This window comes from Lithobates pipiens, unplaced genomic scaffold (genome assembly GCF_037356315.1).
Source record: "Lithobates pipiens isolate NorthernLeopardFrog02 unplaced genomic scaffold, aLitPip1_a1.2 Scaffold_19, whole genome shotgun sequence".
Taxonomy (NCBI): Eukaryota; Metazoa; Chordata; class Amphibia; order Anura; family Ranidae; genus Lithobates; species Lithobates pipiens.
This window is the reverse complement of record NW_027507764.1, coordinates 468,232,320-468,253,471: the sequence shown is the minus strand read 5'-3', so window position 1 is coordinate 468,253,471 and position 21,152 is coordinate 468,232,320. Positions and strand designations below refer to the sequence as shown.

General features: G+C 41.4%; 1 protein-coding gene across 4 annotated transcripts in view; it reads left to right on the top strand.

The window, feature by feature from the left end:
• NCOA2 (nuclear receptor coactivator 2) overlaps window positions 1-21,152 on the top strand; it is a 347,064-nt gene that overhangs the window by 233,961 nt on the left and 91,951 nt on the right. For all 4 annotated transcript variants that reach the window (XM_077492850.1, XM_077492851.1, XM_077492852.1 and 1 more), the window contains one exon: window positions 5,904-6,076. In XM_077492850.1, coding sequence (XP_077348976.1) covers window positions 5,904-6,076 — 173 coding nt within the window. The remainder of the gene's footprint in view (window positions 1-5,903; window positions 6,077-21,152) is intronic.

The window sequence follows — 21,152 nt, the reverse complement described above, 5'->3', positions numbered from 1 at the left end:
CGCCATTGAAATCAATGGACAGCGCTTCCAAAGTACCACTTTGCTTTCGCAAAATTTTAACCCTTTCCCCAGCTGCTAGCAGGGTTAAAAGTAGCGCTTTACCAATGCGCTAGTAGTGTGAAAGGGGTTAATCCCAAGCAGACATCATCCATGTACAAAGGGTGAATTTTAGGATGCAAGTAGTGATGATACTTTAACTATATCCATAAAACTTGCTCTCCTAATTGTCCCAAGTTGCTGTAGAACAGTTTCCGACACAAGTCAGACCACAGCGATTCAAACCTGGAATCGCCGTTTGGCTTCACACGCGTCGGTAAGGTTCCAGGCTGCCTTTTCTGCCGTAGGTCACAGAAAGGAGAGGACAGACGTTTTCTCCTATGATCAGTTGTCGATCTCGGTGGATTTGGAAATTCCCCTGTAAAATCTGATAGTTTGAGATAAATTCTCTTCTATAAGTTACAGAAAGTTTGGAGATGTCTGGAGGTTAGCAGCCGTATATCAGCCATTGTACCGGCACAGTCTTGACGAATGGTGTGGTTTCCAGAAGCTTTTTTTTGTTAATTTTTTGGCGCGTTGTCTCGTTCCCCATGGAAATTGTGTTCTTCTGCTAGCATAATGTGTTAAAGGCAATGGTCTGTACAAATCCCACATCTGGAGCCAAAACGGAGCAAGGGCCTTATGTTCAGCAAAAATAGCAGTGATTTCTTCTTTGATGAAGAATAAATTCTAGCATCAAGTGAGAGCTCTATATTAAACATCGCTGCACCACAAATGTGTGTTCCTCCAGTGCAGGATTAGACAAGCCTCTCGCATGTCCGCAGGCTTGGTTCCATCCATAGTTGTTTTCTTTTTGTTTTAATCGTCTAATGTGATAACAGCCTTTGGTGTAGCTGTTGTCATCATTTCATAAATGTAATTGTGTGAGAAGTATAGTAATATGATTTTTCGGTAGCCACGCACTTTTGGTTTGTTTTGGGATTTACCTTAATGTAATTTTTGATGTTACATCGTCTTCCATTGTGGATTAGTAGATGGAGCTCCCACTGGAATTTCGCCTTTTTGTTTCTGGAGCCTGTAGCATTGCACCAGCTGGTGCCATGCAGGTCTCCTGCATACCTGCCAGTGTATCTGTGTGCCCATGTATCGTACAGCCATGCAGATACAATCTAACAGGAAGACTCAATGAACTACCACAGTGCCATGTTGGTTAATTGAAAACTACAAGCCGACAGCCGCAAGGGCTGTCGGGACTTGTAGTTTTCCATTCAGAGGTTTTTTAAATTGTGACAGCTAGCAGCTGGAGAAGATCCCCCGCTAGCTGTCACATTAGGGGTTCGGGGAGGGGGGATGTAGGGGCCAGTATGTTCATAATATGTTACACCCTGAATATGAATGTAACATGTTACGAAAAGTGAACTTATCCTTTTTAAGGGATGTAACCTGCTCCTTTACACCCACCTCCAGGGCTCCCTGTTCTGTGACAGCAGGCAAGGGAACCTGTCCCTGCACCCTTTGTCACTTTTTTTTTTTCTTAAACTGCGTAGCTCTACCCAAGAAGCCATATTATCGTCACAACTACTATAAGGGAGAGGTAATGGCTGCAGTCCTATGGCACTTGGAAGCTGGAACACACTAAGTGAGGGGTGACTGCCCTCTCCAGTGGCTGGTGTGTGTGTAAGCATTTTGTCTGCTGTCTTTTTTTGTATTGGGTACTTACTGCCTTGGCTTTTTGCTTTTTTATTTTTTTATTGCCTCTTTAGTCTGGGTCCATGGGGTTTGGTTTGTTTGCTCTTGGTGTCTGTTGGTTTTGGGTATGTGGCTAAGAGGCTATTAATGCAGGTGGTCTGGCACTGTATTGTTTCATGATTGGGGTGTTGTGACTTTGCAAGTTTGGTGGCTGACGTGTGGGCAAATATGTTGCGGTGTGTCTGTATGTGTATGCATGTACAGGAATGTGTGTGTGTGTGTGTGTGTGTGTGTGCGTGCGCGCGCGCGCAAGTGCGTGTTTGATGTGTTGGTGTATATGTGGTTGTGGTGTGTGCATGGGTGGGTGTGTATGCACGTGCAGATGTGTCGGCATGGATGGTGGTGTGGGTATTGTGGTTGCTGTGTGTGATAGTGCAGATTGTCACGGATGGGGTTATGTGCATGTTTTTGCATTGGTGATTGGATGTGAGTATGTGTGTGCACGCATGTAGGGGTGGTTTGGACATGGTCAGGATTATGTGGTTATTATGGGTGGTGGAGTATGGGGCATTTGAGATACTGCTGGGTTGGATAGAAGGTAGGATATGCTTGGTAGCATTATGCTCTGATGAGTGAGATTATGGGGGGTTATGGTTGCATGCAGTACATGGTCTAAAGCCCCATACACCATCAGATTTTCTGCAGATTTTTTTTTTTTTCCCTTCAAATTTACCAAAACCATGTAGTACAAGGGCCTGCCTGATTGCATACACATTGAAACTCCTAAGGTTTTACCTCATATTTTATGGTTTTGGTAAATCTGAAGGAAACAAACAGCAGAAAATCTGATAGTGTATGGGGCTGTAGTATGATGGAGTTTTTAGGGGGACACTGGGGAACCTGATGCAAGCAACTCTGGGGAGGACCCTGATTTAATGAGGTGGTTTGGGGACCCCATGGGGGGGGCGTTGAGGACCCCAATGTAAGTGGGGACTCTGGTGATGTAAACTGGGGAGCTGATTTAATGGGGGAGGGGGGGGGGGTCTCGGGAGAACTCTTGGGACCCTGGGTGATCTCAGGTATGAAGGTTTCTTTTAAAAAATAAAATAAAAAAATGGTCGCCTACCTCTGTACTAGCAGTTTGAAAAACTGTAACAAATTAAAGCTGAACTCCAGGTAATACTTTATAATTAGTTGCAGTAAAACTTTTTTTTTTTTTGTTTATTTTTGGGATAAAGTGTGTACATAACTAAATAGCAGTTGATCATTTTAAGCACCTCTGTCTGTGTTAAATGGTCTGTCTTCTATAACTACACGTGAGCTTTTCTGTTGAAAAACAGACTTACTGGCTGGATCACCAGATGAAAATAGCAGGAAAAAAAAAACCCTAAAAAAGTAAACAAATGCAGTCATCATGTTTAAGAATTGGTAATCTGCACATAATGTTTGCTTTTGGGGTTAAAATTACTGCTTTAAAATGGTAGTAAATGCTGTGAAGAAGTAAAAAAATAAAATAAAAATTCCTCCTGCAAAGCAATGTCATAATGTGCTAGTATGCATACTATCACATTATGGGAAACTTGCCTTTAAAAAAAAGCACACTGTCGCCACTGACAGGGCTTCCATCTTCACCGGTCTTCCTTCGGGGGTTGGCGAGCTCCAGATCCTTGGATTGGACAAACCGTGATGGCGCGCAAGAGCCACTGTTCAGGGCACAAGGCTCTGAAGGAACGACACAGACATTTCTTCAGAGCGCATGCTCCGGTGACATCACCGCCTCATTCACAAGTAAATACCTCCTGAACGGTGCGCTCTGAAGAAATGGCTCTGATGTTCCTTGAGAGCGCTGTGACTCCTCCGCATGCCCAGGAGTGACGACATTGCGGTTCAGCCATTCAAGCTGTCAGAGCCTGCAAACCTGGAAGGAAGACCGGGTGAAGATGGAAGCCCTGTCAGCGGTGACAGCACGCAACTGGAGGGCTTTGTTCTATGATGTGCGAGTATGCCATGCACACTATGCCATTGTCTTGCAGGGAACTTTTTTTTTTAAATCTCTCAGCAGTTAGTCAATGTGCATTTCATGTCAAAAATGTTAATCTTTATGGAAGAAAACTTGTCACACTTCATGCGCTGCAGTTTTCCATAATAATTATTATGGTGGCCCCACCAACACCACATACCTTCCCTTCATTCTCCCAGCACTCCGTTTGGCTTCTCCAGAAAATACTGGGTGCTTCTGGGTATGGAGGACTATATGGCTTATATAGTGTCAAGTGGGTGCGGGGAGAGATTCTTTAAGGCCAAGCTTTGATTTGTTTTTGTATGTTTTTTGTTTTTGTTATTTTTTTTACAATAAGCTGATCTTTTACATTTTATATCTTAAAAATACTATGCCCTCGCTTTCATTTTAAGTGTAAACAAGCCTGTGATTTTATGTTTGGTGACATTGAGGACTACAACTTTGTCTAATCATAAAAAGATTTCTTATCAGAGTCTTACTAAACCCACAACAGTAAAATCAGTCTGCATATGCAGTAAAGCATGCTTGTTATACTCGCTGTGAAACCTAAAGGGTTAATCCTCTGTGTAAAAAGGCTTTTTGATCCTGTCTTCTCCGATCCTCCCCTTCTTCCACAGGCCTTAATCCATCTCCGGATGGTACGGAGTTTTGGGGTTAAACTGTTACCCCCTCCGTTTGTTGTGTTGCTAGAGTTTTTTTATTTTTATTTATTTTTTTTGTTTCTTGGGAGTGTGCATGTGATCCGCATGGGGCCAATCGGCACTGTCCAGGCAGAGGGTCAAGGGTCCTGCAGCCTCATAGGACAGCCAGGGAAGAAACTCCTACAAGCTTTAAACAGACACTGATAGAAGCCATAAGACTGTTATATATTGCTTATGAGAGAGGTTATTTAGCAGTTTATATTTACTAAAATAGTTGCCTTTCAGATCAGATATAGTGAATGTCGGATCCGGAGTTTAGTAATGCTTTTAAGATTAGATTGAGGGAACAGAGAAGGCGCTGCTCATGATGGCCAACCAGATTGCTTTTCATTTCTAACCTGCATTGGAAAAGCAGTTTCCATGAGTGACAGAGACACTTAACACCTCTTTTGTAATTCAGTACCTGTGTCTATAAGAGCATATAAATCATACTACACTGCCAAAAAGACCGCTTAAGTGCTTGCGCAGCATCGTAAATAGCTGAGCAGGTTTTCTCTTTATGAACCAGACTTTCAGACTACAGCATAATGGGGATTCTGAAAACCTGTAGCTTGTCATTGAAGCTAATCATTCAGCAAATATCTTTTATAACATGATACATCGCTCATAGCTTCTGTCTGCATTATGAAGACGTTTGACCATTTGTTGGGATAAACAAAACAACCAGGCTTGTTCTGTAATCTTCAACAGTAAGATTTTAAAATAAAAATAAAGGTTTCTTATTGGTGTTTGTGGTTAAGGTAGGCACAAGCTGATTGTGATTGGGTATGTTCCCAGCCAATGCTTTTATAGACATTTGGACCTCCAGCAGGAATACAATAGTGATGGGACAAGGTGTTCTATCTTGTCCAATCGTTGATGATGCTAGTTAAAGAAGTACAGCCAAAGCTCATTTGGCTGTAGTCCCATGGATCACAGGAATGCAGTTTGTGTTGCACTCCTTTGACCTGTTTTTTAATAGACAGGCTGAAGTCAGAGCCGGTCCAGGCTCGGGCAAGATCAGGTCAATGGAGGTGGGATCCACTCACATGCCTGGACCGTCACCCGGCTCAGCCTTTCAGAAAACCACTGAGAGCCTGAGCCAGCCACTCCCGCCCCCTCCACAGCACAGCACTTCAGTGAGTGTAGGGTGGGGGCTGAGCAGACAGCGGTGACTGACAGTCACCGGCTCTCTGTTCAGGGAGCTGTGAGAACTGAGCCATCAATGGTATTCAGTCGCTCGGTTCTAAGTATTGGAGGTTCCGAGAGACAGATGAAGCATCGAATGCTGCATCCACTAAGATAAGTATGATTCAGGGGGAAAAAAAACGTCTCTTATAAGGAGGAGACTGGCACTGTCAAACTCCTAGCCAAATAGTGGTCATGCTGCCCCTTCCCTCTGTATTAATCCTCACGTGAGACATTTTGTGTAACATATCATGCCAGCATTGACAAATAATAACTGTGTTGTCAATTGTCATTGTTATTAACTAAATGTTTATTAATGTCCTTTTCAGCCCTAAGCGGAGTACAGAGAAGCGGAACCGCGAGCAGGAGAATCGATACATTGAGGAGCTTGCTGAACTGATTTTCGCTAATTTTAACGATATTGACAACTTTAATTTTAAACCCGACAAATGTGCAATCTTGAAGGAAACTGTGAAGCAGATTCGACAGATCAAAGAGCAAGGTAAGAAGCGTAATAAGTGCTGGCGTGAGAAATAACCAAGGAAGGTGCTATAGGTGCAGTGCCCATTAGAAACTTGCTGTTGACTGAACTGTACCCGTCAGACCAGCTTTCCTGGTTGTATATCGCATTGTAAACTGTTGTAGCTGCTTTGCATAGGAATTGTAGAATAACTATGTAGAAAGATCCTGTTCGTTATTCTGTTGAGCCCACCAATCGTGTTCTTCAGAGTGACTGTGAAGGTGGAGCAGAGATTTTAGGTGCAGTGTTATAAGTTGAGGAAGCAACACTTGTGAGATTTAGGGCCCATGCGCACTGGTTTATTGTAAACGTGTTGCTCCTGACAAAAAGAGTCTACATTAAAAATTCACCTAAGCTGCATTTTTTCCAACCAGTTTAGCAGCGTTTGGGCGTTTTTATTTCATTAGCTATGATTATTGATTTCTTCTGACCATTGAAATTAATAAAGGCTGAAGTGCTAAACCTGCCTAGTGCTTATCAATGGGACGAAAGGGTGCTCCCCAACCCGACACTGCTCTAGCCACGCCCCCCCTGACATGTTTTGCCCCACTCGCTGTGACCAAGCCCCAGAGCTGGACGTAACATGTCTGGGAGGCGTGGGTGGAGCGGCGCAGGCTGAGGCCACTTTAATCTACATATAAATGCACTGGGTTGGTGAGCGGTGACCTTTTTTTTTTTTTTTTTTTTTTTTTTTTTTTTTTTTTTTTTTCCCTTTTAGTAATGCTCTTACACCTCTAAATGGTGCACTGATGCAAGCTCCTTTCACTGCAACTGGCAGGCAGATCTGTCTGATCAGCAGCATGGCAAGTTTGATTTGGAGTGCCTAGTGTTTAAGCACGCCATCGTTTTTTTTTTTTTTTTCTACCAAGATCTCTGCTGCTCCTAGATGTACTGGCAGTATTTTTTTTTTTTTCCTGCCTCTAAACTCGCCGTCAACTAAATGCTGCTAAAAGCCTACATGTACATTGACACATAGAATAATGTGCAGGGGAGTTTAGAGGCAGGAAAGAAAATGCCACACACCCCTAGTTCTGCTTGTCAATGGCAATTGGGTTCTTTACTAGCTTTGCAATGGAGACACTTCAGAGATCATTTTGAATTCATTGACTGGTGCAGTTGACCTCCTTCTGACCTGTATTTGGCTTGCTTTAAGCAGGTTTTGCATTCCTATAGACTTGTAAGAGAATACAAAACCTGTTTGAAATGAACAGAAACCCATCATCAAACTTGGTCAGTAAACTGGAAATTCAGGTGGCCCAGCACTTGGTTTCTTTACCAATTTAGCCAAGCACAGAGAGGCAGAAGAAACAGATTTCTGTTAGAGGAGGTAATGTCAAGGCAAAGCCCAGGTTTAATTTAGGCCTAACAGAAATTCTGCTGCAGGTCTCGTTGCTTGGCTGAATTACTAAAGCAACCAAATACTATGCCGTATTTATTTTCTAAATGGCTACCTGAAGCTCTACTCTCTTAATTAAAGGGATTTTAAAAGGCAGCAGCCCCCCTAATACTTACCTGAGCCCATCTTTATCCAGCAAAGTTGCGGGAGTGTCTCAGCTGCCAGGGACTCCCCTCCTCTTTGGCTAAGACAACAGCACAGCACAGCACGATTGGCTCCTGCTGATGTCAGTCAGCTAATCGGATGAGGGAGGGGGTAGGGCAGGTTGCGGCTCCATGACTGAATGGACACAGAGCTGTGGCTCGGCTCAAGTGCCCCCATAGCAAGCTGCTTGCTTTGGGGGCACTCAGTAGGAGGGAGGTGCCAGGAGCACAGAAGAGGGACCCGAGAAGCGAAGGATCAGGGCCACTCTGTGCAAAACATTGTGCTCAGGCTCTCACAATGGGACTGCAGGGGAGGTGTTTTTAATGTGATATTTTAGCCCAAAAGTGCCTGAAAAATGCCTCCAGCATGAAAGGGGTCTTATGCCGTGTACACATGATCTGAATTTTGGTTGGAAAAAGCTCTGGTTTTCCAGACAGAATTCCGTCAGGATTTCGCTCAAGCTTTCTTGCATACACACGGTCACACCAATTTCCGACCGTCGACAACGCTGCGACATACGACGGGACTAGAAAAAGGAAGTTCAGTAGCCAATGGCTTCTGTCTTGTAGTTGAATCTGAGCATGCGTGAGTTTTTGCATGTCGGAATTGCATACACACGAACGGATTTTCGGATAGGAACTTTTTCCGACCGAAAAATTGAGAACATGCAATCCATCTTTTGCTGGCCAAAATTCGGCCAGCAAAAGTCCGATAGAGCATACACACGATTGCATTCTCCAACCAAAGGCTCTCATTGGTCTTTTGCTGGCCAAATTTCTGATCGTGTGTATGGGGCATTACACAGAGCAGGCAAGTATAACATGTTTGTCATTAAAAAACAAACAAAAAGATGAGACTTTACAATCGCTAACTTCGCTACAATGTCCAATGTACTTCTGCTTTTCACCTTTACCTTGGAACAGTTCCCTTACAGGGGTGTGTGGGAAGAATGGTCATTAAGATAGATGCCAAATGAATTGCTCTTTGTCTTGATTAGTTTGATATGGGGCGATGTAATGACAAAGTGAACGGTAAAAAAGAAGGGAACAAGAACACAATTATTTGAAAAGTAAAGGAATTCATCCAATTTAGTGTCAAGTTTGAGCAGCAGAAAGTCTCTTATGAACTGTTAAATGTTATTTACAATATAGATTTTGTTTTTTTTGATCAACAATCGGTAAAAAAATTGGCCAGAAAAATGTACAGAGAAGTAAAGCTACAGAGGATGACAGTCAGCCTTACATAGTCATGCCAGTTGTATGTTAAACTACAGTTTGCAAAGATAAAGGTATACACAGCATGAATTCTTGTTCTCATATATTTGTCTGAAGCTCAGCTTTGACCAAAATGTAGCTTTTTATTTAGCCCGGAGTTGGTCTTTGTGCCTTGTGGTCATGATTCACTTTAGTTCTTTTGGTTACCTCGCTGCAAGTTTTGATTGCCCGCTTCTGTAATTGGCATTAATTCAAGTTCCATTTCTTGATGGCATTTTCTCATGCTTTTCACTTCTGCATTTTAAGTTTCACTTTTTTTTTTACTTTCTCAGCCTTTCCAGAAAGCCTAATTTCTGTATTTATATGAGTAAAATGGTCTACAGGGAAAAAAAATAAACTCTCCATAAAGTCTTTATCATAAAGTAGTATTCTACTCTACTGAATTTAATTATTTATATCTTCTCCATAAGGATACCTTTTTATAGATTCTTCATTTTAAAACACAAATTAATAGCATGCAGGTGCCCACCATAGCTGCTTGTTTAGTTTGTGGCCCTGCGATTCAGAAGGGGGTCTGCTTTTGTACAGAGAAAAAACTGCAAATGTGCTTAGATGTAGATCTGTGCCATGCTGCAGTGCATGCACATCAATGTATTTTTCTTTATGCACATTACTATGCTTTGCGTTGGGGCAGCCCATTCATTTAAATGGGTTCCCCAACACACAGAAACTGCACAAAAGGATTTGATTGGCAGAGCTGTTCAATAAAGTAAAGCCTGACTGGCTCACATTGCTGTCCCTCAGTCTGACGTTTTTTGGAAGCCCCCCCCCCCCCCCCCCAAAAAAAAAGATTTAGGTATTTACAGTATTTTAATAAAAACTTGTCCTGGGAGAAACGCTGGCATTTCCGACCTCTACTTCTGAAAATGATGCTGACTTACTTCAGTACTTTGATTCATTGATCTGGAAGAGAATGCAGGCAAGGGCTTCTGACTGGTCTCTGAGCTTTTAATGTCCATACTTCCCCAGATCCATTCCTGAAATTATTTAACCCAGCGAGTCCGCAATACATCCACATAGTTGAGGCTCATACACACTATAGGAAAATTATGTGAACCATTTTGTCTGGGGAACGATCATATGGTTTCTTGGTGTGTAACCCACCTTAGAAATTGGAGAAACTGTTTAGCCATAGATTCTCCCATGTTTATTTATTATGATTGGTTTACAAAAAATGTCATATGACATAATTGGAGCTACCACCATTTTATTCTCAAAGGTGTTTCCTTTAGACAATATGTAATAATTTGGGGGTTTTATGTACTCTTCAGGCCTAAAATATTTTTTTTAAACGTGTAAGCAAAAAACTCTCCAGCAGTGAACGGTATAAACGCATTGCAAAAATAGAAAAAATAACTGACCAAGAAATACTGTCAGTGTATACAGCATGGGTTTTGGCACCAGTATTGGGCCTTCCTGTTCCTGGGAACAAATTGAGTTGGGCTGAGCCATTCACAAGAATCTTTTGTATTTTATAGATGAATACAAGACTTCCTCTTATTGGCTGAGGTGGACATGTAATTTGTGTGCCTTCATTCATAAAATACAAGGCTTCCTATGAATGGCTGAGCTCTGCTCAGCCTGACTCGGTTGTGTTCTGTGGAAAGGATGGGAGGTCTCCATCCCACTGCCCTGACACAGCACTATATACTGTATGTAGCTGACACTATAAATGGTTAATACAGCGCTCCTAGCACTTTACACCTATTGATGAAGGAAACCAACAATTTCAAGTAATGGGATACCTGGAGTTTAGTTTTAGTTTCTAGTGGATTACTGTGGACACAGCCCTCTGCCCCCCCTTCTTTATCACCCCTCCCCCATCTTTATCACCCCTCCATGTATACAGGCTCACAAGATTGTCTGTCTGGTAATTTAACGGGTATTTTATGAACATTTTAAACAGATCAATAAACACTTTTAAATTTCTGTTTAACAGTCAAAAATGGGGCAAATAGGAAGTTCAGTGTTGGGTTTACATACACTTTAAAAAAGCAGTGATTGAGCTCCGGTAAAATGCTTTTGCAGAGGCTCTGATGATGTCATCAGTCTGCTACAGGCAGGAGAAAATCTTGTCTCCAGTTTTCAGACTATTACATTTCAACTCTGTACAAGTCACAAGGTGAGAGGTTGCAGCAGGGGGGTGATCTGTGTTAAACCACACGTGTGAACAGAGCCAAAAACTGCACAGGGGCCAGAATTTACCTGATCGTGTCTTCTCTGAGCCGTTATCTCAGTTCAGGAAGTAGATGCTGACCATGGATGATGCCTGAACAAAGATGGCTCCAGCCATCAGAATGAGGGGGAAAAAGCAGGTGAAAGCTGACTGTTGGTGCAGAGCACTGTGATCTGTGTAATATCTGTACATCCGCATGCGTACACATGATATGAAAACCAATATCACATATGTACTATGTGCTGTTGTAAAATGTGGTGCTCTCTTTGATTTGTTTTTACAAAAGTAAAAAAAAATAATAATTACTCGGATTCCATGTATGTGCATCTGAGATCAGAGGCTTTTAGCATGGTATTGCTTTTATTACATATAAAATACACCGCGGATTTTGTATATGGGAACGCAAAGTAGCACAGGCAGTTCTATTCCACATTTGATAGAATTTCTAGGAGTCTTTATTCCCTTTGGTTTATTTAAATTTTGGTCTCTTGTAAACCTACAGCAGACAGTTTAGGATTAACAACCTCATTAGCTGTAAAGTAGGCCACTCCAGTTCTTATTAGGGAGTAGGTTATACCCTCTACCAACTGCAGACATGTGAAAAATCTACCTCTCCAACCACACACCAGCATAGAAATCCATTAGTGTAGTACATCTTCTCCTAGATTGTACCCAGTATGAGCAGGCTGCTGCTTTTTATTTATTTTGCATATATAATTTCTGTACTAGTATGCACTTAACCAAATATGACAGTTTAAAAATAATAATAAAAAAAAATATATATAACACATTTTTATATATATATTTGCAATATATTCAACTTTTTAATTAATATCATGAATATCGTCACCCATTATTGACACCTTTTTAGTGCCAGAAAAATGCATCAAATTCTATGTATGTCTTCACACTGGTCACTTGTGCTTTCATTGTGTTGTTAAAAAATCTTGCTGCATTTATGGTCAGTTAAAAAAAAACTGCACCAAAAACAGTGTGTTTTTGGTGCAGTTTTTTTTTTTAATGCATTGAAAACGCACCCATGTTATAGTTTTTGATGCAGTTTGTGTCGCATGTCCTATGAAAAACACACCATAAGGACAGCAAAATCGTTTTCGGCGCCATCATCCGCACCTTTTTCTCTAGCGGCAAAATGCAGAAAACACCATTTTTGACTGATACGTTTCAGCCTCTATTGCTGCAGCATTGGTGTGATGCTGCTGCTGTTCCCCCCCCCCCCACCAGCAGGAGCAGCTGGGCCAGCTGTCAATCCAGGCAACTGGGTGGATCAAACATTATTGTCTGGACACATCCAGAGACCCGAGCAACTCTGTGATGTCAGCTGATAGTGGACTTTTGCCCATGGTCAGCTGATTCTGGGTCTCAGGAGTGTAAAAGTAAGTGCACTCCTGTGACCCACATGAGAAGTATGACTAAACAAGCTTTGGCCATACTATTTTTTTTTTTTTTTTTTTTTTTTTTTTTTAAAGGCCGACCCAACCCTAAACTGATTATTATTATTTATTTATATATATATTTTAACATGAAGTCCAGCAAGGTGAATAACGTTTTGCCGTGTTTATAGCCCACCATACGCTGTAGAGTGTGGAAATCAAGATCTTGCTTGATAAATATTACTCCATTATGTAAATGAAATAAATAGGACATCCAGCTCCAAGAGAATAGCACAGCCCTAATGAGCGAGATAGCGACATGAACTGCACCGAGAGAAGCCCATTCATAAATTCCCTCAGAGATATACTGCAAAAAAATAGGTGGGCTGCCACAACAAAATGCCATTTACCTCTCACGTCGTTTTGTATTTCTGAGACAGAAAGTGAAGGAAAAATTTCTCAGTGGGCACAGATAAAAACCTGATAGTGTTTCTAAAGCTACCCATATACGGCTAGATTTCCTTCCGTCAGCCCATGGTTTTGATGAAGGGGGGAAATAAAAACCCTTTAGACCACCCCCCATTCCCACCAAACAGCGTGGATAAGGATTCAACCCTACCTGCTATTATATTTAAGCAACTGCAATACCCAAAGAGTGGCTGCATCTGACTGAATATACTGTAGTCTCTCTGGCCAACAACTTTCCACCCAGCTCCTTCAATTATTAAATTGAGTTTTGTCATGCAGACAGGGCCAATTCAGCAAGACTACAAATACAATTAAGGCAACCTGGAGGAGTTTTGTACACAGAACTGCCCCCAATGTAATTTCCTGCTTGTGTGATTGGCTCACTGATTTTCCCAGAAGTCTGCACTTAGATACAAGTCAGATCTTTGGCATCCCCTGCAACAAAAATGTATTTTTATGGTGAGATACTCCCAAAGGGAAATCACATCTGAAGGGATGCAGACCCCGCAACTTTCCTTGACAGAGCCTTGCAAGTGCAGCTGCTGATTGATAATTCTAAAACCACTCCCATTAGATTCACTATGCACATGGCCACACACACAGCTATGTTTTCAGAGTAACAAAAGGTAGGAATCTGGAAAAAAGTTACAATTCTTGCAATATACATAGATCACCCAGAGGGGACTGGTTTGTGGGGTTTTTATTTATTTTTTTTGTGTGTTTTTTGTTTTTTGAGTTACTCTTTAAGCTTGCTGCACAAAGCTGAAATCTGATAGGCTCCTGTGGGTATATTCAGAGTGTAACATGATACAGATGCACCAGCTTCCATGATTTGCTAATTGTGGCTCATAATAAAAAAAAAATGCATTTTTTTTTTTACCTGCAAAAAGATGTGCATTTATTTTTTTTACAAAAGTGAACTTATTTTAATGAACAGCTGTAAGTCATTAGAAAACTAAACTAAAGCTGACCATACACCTACAGATTATCTGCAGATTTTCTATGGTTAGATGGAAAAAGGTGGGAGATTCTTCCACCCACACAGTTTAGCGAACATGGAGAAATCTGTTGCACTTTTTCCATCTAACCATAGAAAATCTGCAGATAATCTATAGGTGTATGGCCAGCTTAAGTCCTGTTCATTTTCAGGACTGGACAAGTGTGGGTAGCCAGTCTGCCTGAAAACAATTCCAGTTGGTTGCCAGCTTCTGTCTGGATGTTTTTCACTGGGAAATACTTGTTCATTGGCACTTCTATTCTACTTTCATGATGCAGATTTAAAATGTGATTTAGGTTGGCACAGAGCAAAGCGCATTCTTCCAGTTTACCAAATCGGAATGAATCTTTCACCGATCTGACACCATAAAACGCACATCTGATTGGTTGCTAGGGATAGCTGGCCTTTGTACAGTGCTTTTTGTTGTTGGGTTCTTCCTGCCTATAACAGAGTTGTGCCTTTTACGAGTACACAGTGTTCTAGTGGCAAACTAGCAGTCTCTGCCAGTTTTGACTATACAGCAAAACAGTTTGTTTTCTGTTACAGGTGAATGTGGAAATGTCGCGCTCACTTTGCAATACTTGGAGCAGAAGTGCTCAGTGCATGGCAGCCCTCCACTGTGTGCTTAGTCATCTCATCACGCGCCTCTCTATAGCAATTCCTGGCAGAGCTGTAGTGCATCAAAGTCTTACTTTCTCAGCTGAGAGGGGGAAAAAAATGGAATTGTGTCTGGAGTGGTGATATCTGTTCTAGGGAAACTGTGATTTCGCTAACGAGGATGAAGTGTGCATGTGAAAAAAAAGCAAGTGACGGTACGAATCGCTCTGGGCTGCTCCCAGTGAGAAGAAGGGCAGCTGCGCCGATTTGCCTGCCTTTTTTTTTTCCCTGCACTGTGGGAGATTTCGGCAGCCAGATGATATATGGCGCATTAATGTTGAAAAGATAAACAGATTCAGAGAGCACAGGAAGGGTCTTGTGTTTTTTATGCTAGCAGAATGATTCCTAATGAATACGAATGTGGTGCTGGCTTTACCCAAGCCATATGGCAGTCTTTATAATTTTAGGATTGTGCAGATGTATAATTGTCTCACTTGCTTACCTCCTAAAGCTTTCCTGAGAAGCAACATGTCCTTAACTCTCTTCATTCCCAAGAGGCCTTTCGAAGGAAAAATGCTGCAGTCCCAGCCCCAGTGCATTAACCTAGTACTATCCTGCTGAGTGCAATCTGACGGAGTGCAGGCTCATAGGCCCGGCCACAACGCCTGTCCTTGGGACCCAGTGCTTTCACTTTCCTGGCTTCCAGAATACCTTTTTTGATGGCGTGTTTTTTTTTTCCTAATTTTTTTGGGGTCAGTGAGCTAAATAAGGTTACAAGTTCAAGTCTGTGAAAATGGGCATTATTGCCCATACGCAGGGCTGGATTACCAAGAAAAAAGAATGTGCTTTTGGCACCAAAAGAAGGGGCTATCCCAGAGTTTCCCTTGTAGTTATGATGCCGTAAAGTGGCAATAAACCCAAAAGCAAGCATTTATTATACTGCAGCCTACCATTTTTTGGATGTAATGGTTGTAAATCATTTTTTAGGCTTTTCTTCTTTTAACTCCTAGTCCAGTCAGTAAGTCTGTTTTTCAAAAGAACAAGCTCTCCAGCAGAATATTAGAGATGAGACAAGCCATTTAACACTAGCAAGGCTGCTTACAATGGTCAGCATTTATTATTTATGTAAATTCTTTATCCCCAAAAGGAAAAAAAAACGACTGTAAATGGTGAATAAATGAGTGCAAACAAAATATACACTAAAAATATTTCACAGTAGTGCAAATGAAGAACCTCAATAACAAAAGTCCATTAAATGAATGTCAGTAAAGAGGTGCAAAACAGAAGAAAAGATAATCCACTTCCTTCTCATAAAATAAATATTTCACCACCAGATACTTGTGTAACCCCTCTGCCTACAGGACATCACTTACCAGACTAACATGCCACCCACTCTCATGACTGGCATTTTGTGCTTATGATGGAATCGCATTTCCACCTCGAAATATCAAAATAACGCAATTTCCTCTGTCCGGCTCATCAATACCCATAAACATGTAAAACAAAAGACGAAAGCCTCCAATGGTATAGTAGATCAACTCGGTCAACCTTTTTATTTAACCTTTTGGCGCCAGCCGCATGCAAATATGCTGCCTCTTGGTGGGTGGACCTTGGTGCCGAGCGGCCCATATTTGCTTGCAATAGTGCAAAAACGGCTGTGCTGAGAGCATGCTCCTGACACAATTACAGGCGACTATCGGAAAGCCAATTACAGTGGTCCCAAGATCATAAACCCCAGCCCGCCGCCCGGCATCCAACACCACTTTAAGGGCCGAGAGGCGTGGGCTCCAAGGGGGTAAGAAAAGCCACTTGGATGTTAAAAACACAATGTGCTCATCAATAACATGGCATCAGGTGCACTCTGATGCAGCGAAACCTCACTGCCTCTGCAAATTTGGAATGAACCACCACTTCACTTCCAGTTCCTCTGTAAACATGTTCCAACGCGTTTCCTTATATTCTACTTCATCACTCCCTGTGACAATGTCAGATATGATGTAACATATTCTATTAGCTGCCACATGGGCAAATGCCATATAGCCAGGGCTTTTATTTTTTTGGCTGGAGCATAGTGGTGCTCGCCATCATAAATCTGGTACATCTTAGGCCTCTTCTGTTTTACGTAGATGATGCAGGAAGGTTCTGCTCCTGAGCCAGTCAAGAGGCACACAATCACCACTAAACATAGAAGCAGGAGTATTTCAGAAGACTTCCTCTACCAGCTTCTGTGTTTTGCAGGTGAGAAGTCGTTGAGCAGTGGGCACAGTGGGGGGTATGGTGTACTGCTCTGTTCTGGGTGAAAAATAAATAAAAAATACTAGCCATATTAGCTATCTGACAGCTAATAGAATATGGTATCCCAATCTCTATACTGGAAACTGGTTGGATTGGTTTTCCTGCTTACTAACTTTGTTTTGTGGCATTACTTTTTTTTTTTTCTCTCTCTCCCTTCATGTGGCTGTTTAAAATAATTCCTTTGTCCTCAGAGTGCCTCATCTCTCCAGATTGAGGGCGAGTAAAAGGGGGGTAATTGTAGAGGTGAGTGTACAGGTGTGTCTGTTGTAGTATACTCTCCCTTCTTTCTATGGCTCATCATTTTCTACAAATCCTTGTTTCCATTCCGATACAATTCATCTTTCCCCACTTTTTCCCTTTTTATGCCTCGGCACGGACTTTAATGCTGTTTACTTCATATATTAAGATCCTGCCTACATACATATTTAAAGTGTGACAATGAATCAGAAAAGTGACACATTTTCTTCACAACAAACAACATCTGTCATGGGTCATGTTTGTGCATTAAAGCCATGTAATACAGGTATGAGACAGCTAATGCATTCTGTTGGTAAACACATTGAGAGAAATGTGAATCATTACAAGGCGGGGCAGTCATTACAACTGTTCCAACTACATAACCCATCATGCTCAGTCCATGGCCACTCGCTGACAATCGTGGGAAATCCTTATTGCCATCTCTTATCTAATTTTCCACTTCCTAGTTTGTTGGTTTTTATTACTGCGCTTTTAGTTTGTTTTATCTGAAGAGAAAAAAAACTGTATAAAATATGGAAAGAATTAGTGTTGCCCAAAGTGACCAAACTGGTCACTTTGAGCTGCAACCTCAGTTTTTTTTATTTTTATTTTTTCCATTTTTTTTCTCATATTTTTTTTTTAGTTTATTTTTTTTTTATAAATGGCTCCTCCTCCTCGACCAGTGACCCCAGTACCAAGCCGCTTGCTATTGGGGCACTGGTGCATGCTCACTCCCGAGCCCTGCTCTATGCATCCATAAGACACACAGAGCTGTGGCTTTGGCCCAGCCCCTGCTCGCTTCTCATTGGCTCACTGGCTGTGATTGACAGCAGTGGGGGTCAATGGCTCCCGCTGCTGTCTCAGCCATTGATTCCTGAGGGGGGGGGGGAGCAGCACACAGGTTTTTTTTGTTTTTTTACATTCATGCATAGAATGCATGAAGTTAAAACAACCTTCAGCCTTTACAACCACTTTAAATGAACAAGCTGAAGGTAGAAGCTGATTGCCACCAGATTGTGAGTGCACCAGTTTTAGCAAAAGGTCCCCTTCAGTTTCCTATGCTGTCTGTATCTGGCAGAGCGTCTTTCATAAAGCAGAATAGGGAAATCCCTGTTGCATTTGAGTAATATTTTTTTCTCAATGATTCTGCCCTGTTCAGTTGTAATGTGTAGGAGGAGTGGCCACACTTGGCTTCTATTTTTATTTTTTTCTTCCATCATGGCTGTTGAAAAATCTGGCACATTTTGTGAAATTGTGTAGGGGTTTTTGTCAGCTTAAATACAGCGGGTATAGAAAAGACTTGCCCCCTTTTAAAATCACATTTTGTTGCTTTGCAGTCTGAAATGAAGGCACCATTTTTGTTTTATCCGCCTGGATGTTATACGTTGCACTAAATAAATACAAGTGAAAGATATATACCATTTATGAAACAAAAACAAAGATGTTTCGCTATGTCAGAAAAAAAATTCAAAAACAGAACCACTGAGTTGGAAATCCTTATAGTACATCCCAACACAAAATGCTACTAAGCGGCTGTTTTAGTTTTGAGTTCTCTGTAAGCAAAAGCAGACTGGTTTGCATTTAGATTATTAACTAGTAAACCTATATCGGTTATTTTGACCAAATTAGCATATATATATATATATATATATATATATATATATTATATATATATATAAAATACACATTTTAAGTCAGCAGCTACAAATACTGCAGCTGCTGACTTTAGAAAAAAAAATATGGACACTTACCTGTCCAGGGCGCCCGCAATGTCGGCAACTGAAGCTAATCTGTCTCTTGGGTGGAGGCACTGCCATCTTCAGTAAGGGAATGGGGAAGTGAAGCCTTGCGGCACGTGTGTGAGTCCACAGGTCCCAGCTGTCTTCTGGGATCTGTGTGTCTCCCAAAAGACAGCGGGGGGGGGGGGGGGGGCTCCAGATATGGCATAGATTTCTGTGGATATCCATGCCCGGAAGTGGGAGAAAATACCTGGATTATACAGGTATCTGCTCTCCCCTCCTCCCTGAAAAGTGCCAAATGTGACACTGGGGGGGATTCCAAAAAGCGTTCGTTAAATTTTTGGGTGGAACTCCGCTTTAAGCAGAGTGGATTTGATTTTAAATCGATTGAAATCACAATTCAAATCACTAGTAAAAAGGCTTGATTTAAATCAAAATGGTTTAAATCATAATTTTTAAAGAGCAACCATCATCTGTCCCGCAGCGGCTCCTCCTCTGACCCGCTGTTGACTCACCGACGGTCCCATTCACTTTAATGGGATGGCTGGTGATGCGGCAGTGACACAACAAGGAGAGGGACGTGGTAGCAGCAGATGAGTGGATGCCCGCTAACAGGCGCTGCCATGATGGATCTGAAATGACAGGTGCTCTTTAAATGTAAGGACTCATTCTTGCTGGTAGTTTGAAAATATTAAAGATTCTAACAAAATTATTGTTTTATGTTTAGAAAAATAAACTGTCATGTTGGTAAAACGGCAATATCTGAACCGATTCAATCATACAATTTGTAGTGTACATAGATTTGCAAAACAATGTGATGGAGAGAGATTCCTAAACTTTGGTTTATCTCATGGTTGCTGTGAAATTGTGTGAATGCATCAATGCAGTGCATGTTATCTCAGCTTGCAAAGCTTGGATTCATTGAATGAGTTCACCAAAAATGGAAATTGTGCAGAATATACAGCCTCATGCTACATAACTAAGCTCCATTTCATGCTGAATAAACTAAATTATTAATGTACCTTAAATAGAAAATTTAACTTTTTAGATGGATTTTTACACCAAAAGCATTTTTATAAAAAAACCAAACAAAAACAAATTGGATTTAAATAATAAAAAAAATAAAAAAAAATCTGATTTTTTTTTTTTTGATCATCGATTTTATATCCATCCTGGTCTCAAGCCAAGGCTTTGCAGAGCTTGGGAGCCAGATAGCCAATGAACATAGCTTAAAAACAAAAAAATGTAGGGAAGTGTAAACATGAAATGCATTTTTTTTTTTATGTACAAAATGTGTAGTATTCCTGATACCGTATATGCCGGTGTATAAGACGACCGGCATATAAGACGACCCCCTAATCTTACTGTTGTTTAAGCATTTTTTTCTTGTACTTGCCGTATAAGACGACCCCCTTCCAAGGCTTCCGACGCTTGATATTTCGTCCTCCTTGCTGGAGCAGGAGCTGGCGCCATATCCTTCTTCCTGCTTTTGCTGGAACCAATCACGGCGAGCGATGTATTCTATTAATGAATACAAAGCCTGCTTGGATTGGCAGAGGCTGTATCATCATCAGCCCGCACCTCTCTGACTCTCAAAGCCAATCCGAGCAGGCTACAGAGTAGCCTGCTCGGATTGGCAGAGGTTGTTACTCCAATCCGAGCAGGCTCTGTATTCATTTGAATACATCGCTCGCTGGGATTGGCTCAGCGGTATATACTGTATGTAGCCAAAGCTACATACCTTATTACCGAACCCTCAGCAGGCATCGGAGGGGCTGATCCAGCGTATAAGACGACCCCCGATTTTCGGCCAGTTTTTTTAAATGTAAAAGGTCGTCTTATACGCCGGAAAATAAGGTACTTCTTATTTTTCCCCCCTGTGTTATGCTCCTCCTGTAGACCATTTCAGATTCAGAATACTTTATTAATCTCCAAGGTAAATGTATGAGCTTCTGTGGATGTGTGCACACTCCAGCAGTAGTTGAACATTAGTTTACTCCTGCATTGCCATGGCTGCTTGAAGCCCAGGGAAGGAAGAGCTTCTATAGATATGCCTTACTAGTTTAATTTATTTAAAAGTAGGTCTTTTAACAAATTAACTTTTTTTTTTTTTTTTTTTTTTTTTTTTTTTTTTGTTATTTGACGCGTGTCAGTTTATTTTGTTAACTTTTTAGGGTTTGGATTCTTTCTTTTGGAGGCTTCTTTTTTTGGATTGGATTCTTGGTGATAATTTTTCAAATGGGATCCTCAGGACCTTCTGGGGTAGAACCCAGAAGATGTTTTTTTGGATGCTCCAAGCTTTACGTAAAGCCTGGCATTGTCTGGGCACATCTCTATACGTAGA